Source organism: Rutidosis leptorrhynchoides, chromosome 3 (genome assembly GCF_046630445.1).
Source record: "Rutidosis leptorrhynchoides isolate AG116_Rl617_1_P2 chromosome 3, CSIRO_AGI_Rlap_v1, whole genome shotgun sequence".
NCBI classification, from domain to species: Eukaryota; Viridiplantae; Streptophyta; class Magnoliopsida; order Asterales; family Asteraceae; genus Rutidosis; species Rutidosis leptorrhynchoides.
Window position 1 is genome coordinate 658,186,132 of NC_092335.1, and position 11,360 is coordinate 658,197,491.

At 38.5% G+C, this 11,360-nt stretch overlaps 1 protein-coding gene across 1 annotated transcript; it reads left to right on the forward strand.

Moving 5' to 3' along the window:
* Positions 1 to 277: 277 nt before the first annotated feature.
* LOC139902540 (protein PHOSPHATE STARVATION RESPONSE 1-like) lies at positions 278 to 9,737 on the forward strand. Its single transcript, XM_071885151.1, has 8 exons — positions 278 to 474; positions 6,535 to 6,978; positions 7,847 to 8,042; positions 8,138 to 8,214; positions 8,302 to 8,344; positions 9,053 to 9,110; positions 9,213 to 9,282; positions 9,474 to 9,737. Exons 2-8 carry the CDS (start codon positions 6,568 to 6,570, stop codon positions 9,735 to 9,737), a joined length of 1,119 nt encoding a protein of 372 aa, XP_071741252.1. The 5' UTR covers positions 278 to 474; positions 6,535 to 6,567.
* The last annotated feature ends 1,623 nt before the right edge of the window (positions 9,738 to 11,360 follow it).

Sequence of the window (11,360 nt, forward strand, 5' to 3'; positions counted from 1 at the left end):
CAAATACCAAATAATTTAAAATTCATCGGTGGACTTATATTTATTTAAAAGATAAAACATAAACATAGGTAACTCATACGTAACTTCTCCAAGTAACAATTTCCAAATTCTCCTAGTTCACTTACATGAAAATAAATAAATCGAAATTATATATCACCCACGCGCTTCAACTAACCAATCAACAACTACTTTCACTTCCATACCTATATATTGGGCCCACCAACATCCTACGCCACATATTACCTTCATAATTCCACGCGCCACCGCAGGCGAGTAGCTCTTTCAATTCCCTAACTATGGTAGCTGCGTACACAAATCAAAGGCCAAATAGGTCATCCAATCATTACCGTCCAATTCCGTATATCGTATATACACGCCGTTAATAATATGTCTTACATCAACTCAATCACTCTATTTACATACAAACCATTCAATTTGTCACAGGATTTGAAGCTGTGGTTATCATCTAAAAAGGTAAGTAAAGTTTAATTAAGTAGTTTAAAATTGAAATACTAAATTTGGAAGGGCCTAAAAACAAACTGATTAACTACTTTTGCAACCTTAGATTCACTATTGAGTTGCGAATCAACTCTTTAAGCTACATAAAAGTAGTGAATCAGTTTGATTCTGAGGCGATTCGCGTGAATGTACACATACTTTTGTTTCTGATTACGGACAACTTAGTTGCATTTGCGATCGAAATGCAATTTATGTAACTTAATTGTAAAGAGTTGTTAGCAAGTTATTAATTTTGTTATAAATTAGGATTAGAATTAGAATTAGAATTAGATCAGTGAACTCTGTTTTTGAAATTATAATGCATTAAGTATTTTTGTTTCATTTTTTTATTTTTATTTTTTGAAATAAATTTGCTTTACATGATGACATGTAAAATTGTGAAATACTGCTTCTTATTTAATCATGATTCTTCAATTGCATTTGATATCGAGTGTAAATAGTGATTAAAAGCTTACAATTTGTTAGGGATCTTATGGTTTGCTAGTAATTAGGATTAATTTGTGTGCGTGTGTTTATTTTATTTACTTTAATTTTGGTTGCTTTATTAGTCTTAAGTAGACTTTGCATATCAAGTGTTGGGAAGAGAGGATCGCCTGAACGTTGGGAGATACAAATTTGAGAGAAAAATAACTCTATTACTCACAAGAATAGATTACACGAGTATTTACAAAACTCCAAAAAAAACTCTCAAACTCACACACACTATCTAGGTTGTGATTACACTTCTCTGAGTGATTTTGGGATGATTTACAATTGAGGTTTGCACCTCTATTTATAGCTAAGATCTTATAGCGGTAGATAGGTGTGAACGAGGAAGGTGACGTGTGAACGTGGAAGGTTGGCGGCCGTCATCGTTATCAACTTTGCTACTTCCATATGACTTGTCAAGGTTGCCTACTTTGAATATCTAGAAACAAATCTTGATTATGGCATCTAGAAGGTGAAGTTGGTGTATGGCTGGAAACCATCAATTCTCCCCCTCCAGCCGAATCCATGAACATTCCAGTTATGTCTCTGCATAACTCCAATTTTTCTCGAGTCACCACCTTTGTCAACATATCCGCAGGATTCTCCTTTGTATGGATCTTCACTAGTCTCAACAGTTGTCGATCAATTACCTCGCGTATCCAATGATAGCGAATATCAACATGTTTTGTACGGGAATGGTACATGGAGTTCTTGTTCAAATCTAGAGCACTCTGACTGTCACAATGTACCCTGTACTCCTTTTGCTTGATTCCAAATTCTTGGAGATAACGCTTTAAACACAACATTTCTTTTCCAGCTTCTGCGGCAGCAATATACTCTGCTTCAGTTGTGGATAATGCAACACATTTCTGTAGTCTTGACTGCCATGAAACAGCTCCCCCTGCAAAAGTGTAAATGAATCCTGAAGTAGATTTCCTACTATCAGGATCTCCGCCCATATCCGCATCTGTATAGCCTTCCAAGATTGGATCAGCTCCCCCGTAACAAAGACATATCTTCGTTGTACCTTTAAGATATATGAGAATCCATTTTACCGCCTCCCAATGCTCTTTCCCAGGGTTGAAGTGAAAACGACTCACTGTTCCCACTGCGTGAGCAATATCGGGCCTTGTACACACCATTGTATACATCAAACTTCCAACTGCTGAAGAATATGGTACTGACGACATCTCCCCGATCTCTTACTTAACTTGAAATGGTTGGCTAATGGAATGCTAACAGGTTTGGCATTGCTCATATTGAATCGTTCAAGCACTCGTTCAATATAATTCTCCTGAGATAGCCATAACCTTTTATTCTTCCTGTCTCGGGTTATCTGCATTCCCAAAATCTGTTGAGCCTGTCCTAAGTCTTTCATGCTAAAAGACTTCGAGAGTTCCTTCTTCAGCTGGTTGATCTTCGTTGCGTCTTTCCCTACGATCAAAATATCGTCTACATATAGTAGAAGAGCAACGAAATTTCCTTCAGAAAGCTTCTGAATGTAGACACACTCATCTGCTGCAGTTTTCTTGTACCCTTAACTTATCATGCACGAGTCAAACTTCTTGTACCACTGCCTAGGTGCCTGCTTCAAACCATACAAACTTTTCTTCAGCTTGCATACGAGGTTGTTTCCTGAAACCTCAAAACCTTCCGGCTGCTCCATGTAAATTTCTTCATGTAAATCTCCATCAAGAAAAGCTGTCTTTACATCCATCTGTTCAAGCTCCAAGTTCATACTTGCGACCAATCCAAGTATGACTCTAATTGAAGTCATCTTGACTACTGGTGAAAATATCTCGTCAAAATCAATCTCTTTCTTCTGTTGGAATCCTTTGACTACAAGCCGTGCTTTGTATTTCACCACTTTTTCACTACCATCCTTTTTCAGCTTGAACACCCATTTGTTTTTCAGTGCCTTCTTCCCGCGTGGAAGTTCTACAATCTCATAAGTTTGATTTTTCTGCAGAGAATCCATCTCATCCTGCATTGCGAGCAACCATTTTTCTTTATCCTTATGAGTTACTGCTTCATGAAAACTCTCTGGTTCTCCATCTTCAGTAAGTAGAAGGTACTCGGATTCCGGATATCTACTCGATGGAATCCGACCACGTTCAGATCTACGAACTCCTGGAATATACTGAGGAGATCCACCATCATCTTCGCCTTGTGATGGTCCTGGAACGTCTGACAGATGGGGTTGTGGCTCCCCCTGCTCAGCACCGTCATTTTCCTCATTATCTTCTACTTCTGCATTTCTTCTTGCACTGAAAATTCATTTCTCATGAATGATTCCGTTGTTTCCTCTGGCACCTGAGCAGCAACATTTGTTTCCTGAGATATTGTGGGCTTTTCAATATCTTCTATTGTCTTGCTTTCATGGAACACCACGTCCCTACTTCTGATCGCTTTTTTCTCCTTTGGATCCCATAATCTGTATCCAAATTCTTCATCTCCATAGCCTATGAATATGCATGCAGTAGTCCTTGCATCCAGCTTATGTCTGAGCTCTTTGGATACATGTGCGTACGCCAAACATCCAAATACTCTTAAGTGAGAGTATGATGGATCCTTTCCAGACCAAAGTTTCTCCGGAACTTCAAAATTTAGTGGTACTGATGAAGATCGGTTGATCAAGTAACATGCGGCTCTGACTTCTTCTCCCCAGAATAGCTTTGGCAGCTTAGCCATACTGAGCATGCTTCGAACACGTTCCATGATTGTTCGGTTCATTCTTTCTGCTATACCATTGTGTTGAGGGGTACGTGGAACTGTCTTCTCATGTCGGATGCCATATGATCTGCAATAGGCATCGAACTGCCTGGAAGAGTATTCACCGCCGTTGTCGGATCGAAGACACTTTAACTTCTTTCCTGTCTCACGTTCTACCATGACATGGAACTGTTTGAAGTAATCGAAAACTTGGTCCTTCGTCCGCAAGAAATATACCCACACCTTTCGAGAAGTATCATCGATAAACGTCAGAAAATATCGATTGCCGCCAATTGATTCAATCTCTAAGGGACCGCAAACATCAGAGTGTACCAGACTTAGTAACTCTGATTTTCTCGTTGAAGAGGAATTAAATGAGACTCTATGCTGCTTACCAAACAGATAATGATTGCAAGGATCTAGTGCAGCGTCCTTGTCTACATTGACAAGCTTCTTCTTTATTAGGGTAGACAACCCTTTCTCACTCATGTGACCGAGTCTCTGGTGCCATAAATTTTGTGAAGCCTCCTTTTCTGCAACATTAATGCTTTCCGTCTTGTACAGTGTGCCACAAATGTGTCCTCGAGCGACTATCATAGCGCCTCTTGACAATTTCCATGTGCCTTTACTGAAATGACTATCATAGCCCTGTTTGTCTAGAGCTACTCCAGAAAGTAGATTCAGTCGAAGATCTGGCACATGGCGGACATCCTTCAGAGTGATTGTGCTCCCGGAACTTGTCTTTATTGTGACATCTCCAATTCCGACAATCTCAGCGGAACTGGAATTTCCCATCTTCACAGCTCCAAAGTCACCAGCTTTGTATGTTGTGAAGTATTCCTTACATGGAGTCACGTGGTAGGAAGCTGCAGTATCTACCACCCATTCTGTTTCTTCTCGTGAGACGTGAAGGCATGTCTCATCATGGGTTGAACAATAAGCTACATCACCAGAGATAGTCACTAATGTTTCTCCACCCTTATTCTTCGACTGTGAACTGCTTTGACCTTGTTCCTCTTTCAATCTATAGCAGTTCTTTTTCATATGTCCCTCTAATCCACAATGATGACATTTATATGTTGGTTTTCTGCCATCAGCTGACCTGCCCCTGCTCTTGCTTCTGCTTCTCCATTTATTTTTACTACTCATTCGCTGTCTCCCCCGATTCTCTGTGACAAAGGCATGAGTCTGATCTGTGCCTATGTCCTTTCTCCTTGCCTCTTCACTGAATAGGGCATCCTTGACCATTGACATGGTAAGTTTTCCATTCGGAGCTGAGTGTTACGACCAGCGTTTCCCAACTATCGGGAAGAGAACTAAGTAGCAATAGCGCCTGAACTTCATCGCCAAGAGGCATCTCTACAGACGATAACTGGTTGACCAAGCTCTGGAACTCACTGGTATGCTCGGCAACTGAAGTTCCACTTTTGAGCTTCATGTTGACTAAACGCCTCATCAGTAGGGCTTTATTCTGAGCAGTCTTAGCCTGGTACATGTCCTCCAACTCTTTCCAGAGGACATATGCGTCTGCCTCTTGTGCAACATGGTGGAAGACACTATGATCAATCCATTGACGGATCTGACCAATAGTTTTTCGGTTTGATTTCTTCCACTCTTTCTCTTTGGCAGAATCAGGGTTTATACCCTTCAATTCAATAGGATCGAACAAATCCTTACAGCTGAGGAGATCTTCCATCCGAGGTTTCCACATCGTGTAGTTTGTGGCTGTGAGCATAATCATAGCTCCCGAAGATGATGTTGACTCTTCTGTGGACATTATCCCGAAGCTGCTACAGTGAATTGCTACAGGACTGCTACAGTGAATTGATACATGACTTTCTTCTCCGGCGAAAATTCCGGCACCGGTCGTCTTCTCCGGCGAGATTCCGGCGAGTTGACCAAACTTTGACCGCGTTTTCTGGGCTCGTTATAACTCCGTTTAAGTCACCGTTTTTTGCGTTGGACTCGGTTCGACGAGAGGAATCCAATGGTACACTCAAAATTGGATTTTGAGGAAACTTCAGAAGACCCAAAAAACTCAACCAACGTCTCTAACCAAGCTCTTGATACCACTTGTTGGGAAGAGAGGATCGCCTGGACGTTGGGAGATCCAAATTTGAGAGAAAAATAACTCTATTACTCACAAGAATAGATTACACGATTATTTACAAAATAAAAAAAAAACTCTCAAACTCACACACACTATCTAGGTTGTGATTACACTTCTCTGAGTGATTTTGGGATGATTTACAATTGAGGTTTGCACCTCTATTTATAGCTAAGATCTTATAGTGGTAGATAGGTGTGAACGAGGAAGGTGACGTGTGAACGTGGAAGGTTGGCGGCCGTTATCGTTATCAACTTTGCTACTTCCATATGACTTGTCAAGGTTGCCTACTTTGAATATCTAGAAACAAAATCTTGATTACGGCATCTAGAAGGTGAAGTTGGTGTATGGCTGGAAACCATCATCAAGTCGTAGCCTAAAAAGCCAAATTTTTTGGATAGTTTGTGTTACCAAAGAGTCAATGGCTTGGCGGTATCGAGGTCACCCTTACAACCTTGAGGTTGAGGGTTCGAGTCCTGCTTAGGACAATTCGTGGTGTATATATTCGAGTTAGATTTAAGTGGGTGTGTGAGTTTGCCTTTCAAAAAAAAAAAAAGTTTGTGTTATAAGTTTAGTTTGCTCAAATTAAGTTGCTTTATGTCACAATAATTAAGTTGCTTTAAAATTGTGTTGTTGACATTAGTACATAGTTAACACATTTTGACTTTTTTTTTGGTATGGAAGATGAATTATCTAGTAATTCTGATTGATCTTTTTTCACGAAACAGGTTAACTTAGATATTTCAATTCTCACATGAACGATGTCATCAACGAAAGAAACTGTTGGTCACATAATATCTTCATCTTCAGGGATGTCTGCGAATCTTCACTACTCATGCGTTTCAACTGACGAAACAAGTTCAAAAAAGGACTCTTTTATTTCTCAATCTTCGGGTGTTCTTCGTGCTACAGCTTTTCGCGAGTATATGAAAGAAAATAATAATACTAGTTCATGGAGTAACGATTCACTGTCTGATTTTCTTGATTACGCTGAAAACACTCGTATTGAGTCTAGTGATTTACAAAACAATGATAGTGTTGGTTGTATTATGCCACCACCTGAGGATATTGGAAAGCCAAATGATTGGCAAGATTGGGCTGATCAGCTGATTACTGAAGATGATGGCGTTACACCTAATTGGAATGAGATTTTAGTTGATTCAGAGCCCAAGGTATAACTGCGTTTACACTTGTTTATTTATTTTGATATAAATCGAAAGGCTAAATGTCTGAGATACATTAAAATTTTGGATTTTTATAACGTCAGCACTTGGGCCTGTCGTTAACGTGCATAAAAGTATTGTATAATTCAGTAACCGCTACTGTAAAGTCAATATGTAACTACTATGTACAACCAGTGACGGAAGCAGGAATTTTTTTCAGCGGGGCGGAAATTTTTTTATAAGCGTAGCAACTTTTTTTAGGCAAAATATGGAGGCTTTTGAGCAAAATACGGAGGCTTTTGGGCAAAATATGGAGGTTTTGGGGCAAAATATGGAGACTTTTGGATTAAAAAAAAAAAAAAATCCATCGGGGGCAAAATAAAAAAATCCAAAATTTTTGCACTAAATATTACAAATTCACTGGGGCGGGTGCCACCCCCTGCCCCTACATATTTTCGCCCCTGTGTACAACCCTTTTATGCAAGTTAACGACAACCTTTGGGTTGTCATTTGAAAAAACCTAAGCTTTGTTGCATGTTTCGAACTATGATACTGTAGGTATTTGATTACTTTTAAACTTGTGAAGTTACACGGTTTTGATGACGTGGCAACATATATTGCTGCATGTCAGCAAAAGTCGATGTCAAAGTTTCCGGATAGATACAGTAGCAATAAGTGAACATGATACATACAGTAGAAACTTTTGAAGTATGATACATATTACATAAAATATCAGTCAAAGAGAATTTAGGCCAGTTTGTGATATTTTTTTATGGCGACTGCAGACATTTTCTATTACTTCAAAAGATCTTAAAATCTTGATCATTTTAGTTTTCTGTTCTGTAGATTATGTCAATATGTCAACTGTTTATTGTAGATGGAATTTCACACTGGGCGATCATCGAAAACCTCACTATCAGTGCAAGTAAAAGAACTTGTTCCTGCATCACCTGGAGAGGCTTGCACACCATCGTCATGTGGGAGTGGTTCCCAAAGTAAGCCGCGAATGCGTTGGACGCCAGAACTTCATGAAGCGTTCGTGGAAGCTGTCAACAAACTTGGTGGAAGTGAAAGTATTTTTTTTTTTATTATTATTACTCGAACTTTTTTTAATTTTTATTTCTCGTTACTAATTCCTGTATATTTAACTAACTTGTTTTGATTACAGGAGCTACTCCTAAGGGAGTATTGAAGCTAATGAAAGTTGATGGCCTAACGATCTATCATGTCAAAAGTCATTTGCAGGTGCATTTTTGGTATTTTGAGGAATTAAGCTACTTACCTGAAAACTGTGTGCTTCGTGTTATGCTTAAAATTTTGGTTTGTTTGCAGAAATATCGGACGGCTAGATACAAACCTGAACCTTCGACAGAAGGTAAATAAGATACTTTCTTCTTTATGTTCTTTTAAGTATATTGTCCATGCATATGGTATTGTTCGGCCTTTGGTTGTTGATTTATGTGTCGTTTAGTTATTATTTAGTAATATTATAAAGAACAGAGACAGATAGTAGCCACATATTGCTTGCGAAATTTGATACATTGAAATTGGTGTTCTTTATATCTGATTTTATACATTGTAAAGAGTAACAACCTGATTTGATTAATCGAAAAAGATAGATTTAGTCTAAACATTCAATCAAGTAAATGATATTCTGTGTTTCTTTTTAACTTTTGTTGCTTTTCTCCTTTCACACTTACTAATTGGGAAACATGGAAAGATGCATGTGTCCTGGCCTTTTAGTTAGAGGTGGCAATTTTAACCCATTTACTAAATCTATCTTTTCTTACTTCCTGTGAACAAAGCGATTTTTTCCGATTGCAAACAGCCTTATAGTCACAAAACAAACACAACTAAAAACCTTTAAAAAGAGTTTATCTTGATGACCAGTTGAAGCAGCCAAAGATGAATGGGTAAAACTTAATAACTTAGATAAAGTTGAAATAAGTCAAATGGGTGAAAATTTGTATAAATTGTATTTTCACTTATAACCTTTTTAAGTGCTTATTATCTCTAGAGTGCAGGCCATAATATGAAAGAAATAGTTACTAATGATATGTAGTGGTTTGATTGATCCTTTCAGGACCTTCAGATAAAAAGCCTAATCCGTTGCAAGATTCATTAACGTTGGATCTCAAAACGTAAGTTAGCTCTTTGCTTCACCTTTTAGCATGCCTAAAACTATTTTTTAGGTTAATTATTATTGAAATTTTATATTCTCATTATTCTTGTCTTCATAACAGGAGTTCAGAGATCACTGAAGCACTAAGATTACAGGTGGAAGTACAAAAAAAATTACACGAACAACTTGAGGTATGATTATTTATTGCAGTATTTTATAAGTTTTGTCAAATATGGAGTATAAGAAGTGTTTGCAGGTACCCATACCAAAAAGTTTACCGATTTTGACACACAACCCAACGTATCCGGCTCGCCCATTTTGCCACTTAAATAAAAAAATATACAAGCGCAAAAAATAACGATATCTGTAATATCTTTTGCAGATTCAAAAAAACCTACAGTTGAGAATAGAAGAACAAGGCAAATACCTCCAGATGATTTTCGAGAAACAATGCAAGTTTGGAATCGACCATATCCGAGCCTCGTCGTCCACCCAAGAGAAATCAGACGCTGATGTCACCAATGAGATTTCAAGCTCTCCACCGAAAACCAAAACAGAACCCGATGGATCATCACCATCTGCCGAAGTTTTAGAAGTTGACCCCTCAGAATCACAGTGTTCAAAGCGTGCTAAATTAAACGAGTGATCAACTGAAGCATCTTAAGTAAGAAATGTAACAATGCCGTAAATATATGCAGCATCATCTTGCATCACTTGCTTTTTTAGATATAAAAAGCTTGTTAGTTAAGAACGCTAAGTTAGCGATTGTTATGATGCAGTTTTGTTGTATTCTAGAACGAAAGTAGCTAGGTAGAAGTATTAAGTTTCCTTATTTGCCAAAGCGGCACCTCGACTTTGATTGATTCAAGTGTGAATATGTACCAGATTTGTGTTCTTCGAAGAAATGAGGAAATCTGTTGGTCGGGTAACGGGTCAATATATGTTTGTTCAGATGGTTAGACATCTAGGATTTGGGTAATACATTACGGTGTTTATTGTTGTCCATGACTGAACATTTGTTATGGAGCCACTCTAATATCATGTAATTGGTTGCTTTGTATTTAGTTCTAGTCAGGGAACACGGCTATACAAAGCCGAGTGGGGTCAGCTGACCCCGCTAAGATCACTACTTTAGTCAGTGTTGTAAACGACGTCCGTTCGTAACGTTTTTGTGACTAGCCCGCCTCGACCCCGTCCCATCTTCTAATGATTCGGTCAACGGTAAAAAGTCGGGTCAAATGCAGAAAAGGTTGGGTCAACGCCCGTCAATAGTCAAAAATTCGGTTAAAATCAGTCAAATCAATCAAAAGTGACGTAGTTTAGTATTGCTTTATTGTATTATATTAACGATAATAGCGATTATAGGTACAAACTGATCAACGAAAGTTTTTTGGCTTTAAAATACGTGTATAAATATTTTTATATATATAAGTCAACGTCAGCCAACGTCCGTCTCGACCCCCGTCTCGATCGCCTCGACCATCCCGTCTCGACATTTTAAGGTCCGACCGTCTCGACCCCGCCTCGCGTCTTTTTCAACCTTGCTTGTAGTAGTGACTGTGACGTGACAAGTTTCTTGGTTGGATAAGGTGACAGACGACAGTGATGTGACAAGATTCTTGATATGACTGAATGATATGAATTTCTTCGTAAGAATCGAATCGGACTCAAAAATTGAATCAAAATGGATAGTTTAATTTATAACCAAAGTAGTTATACCAAGATTACAATTCTAGAGAGAAAATAGGTAGGATATGATGTTTACACACACACACACAAAATTAAATCGCAAGCTTGTGAACTACTACTAGCTAACTGATGTGTCACATGCTCAAGTGCTCGACACATGAGCTATGGAAAAGCTTAATCTGGCAAACAAAACCCAAAGCCTCGAAAAGGGTCCATTAGATTTAGTTGAAAACTCAAATAGGTCCAAGCACATAATAGAAAAGAAAAAAGAAATGTCCATTTTAAAAGGGGGATGATTCTCACACACTGTTTTTTGATCCTCACACACCAATTTACTTGAACTCCTCCCTAATAATAGGGTAAAAGAGTGTGTGAGGATAAAAAACAGTGTGTGAGAATCATCCCCCATTTTAAAAACTCATCAAACCCGACTTATATTAAAAGATTAACGAGTCCTATCCAATTGGGTCATAATAAAATTAAAGCGAGGCGCGTTTTTCGACTCGCGATCTTTGGACGCATTTTCGATGTGTGTTTTACGAGGTGCGTTTTCGACGCGTGATTTCGAAGAGCGTTTTCG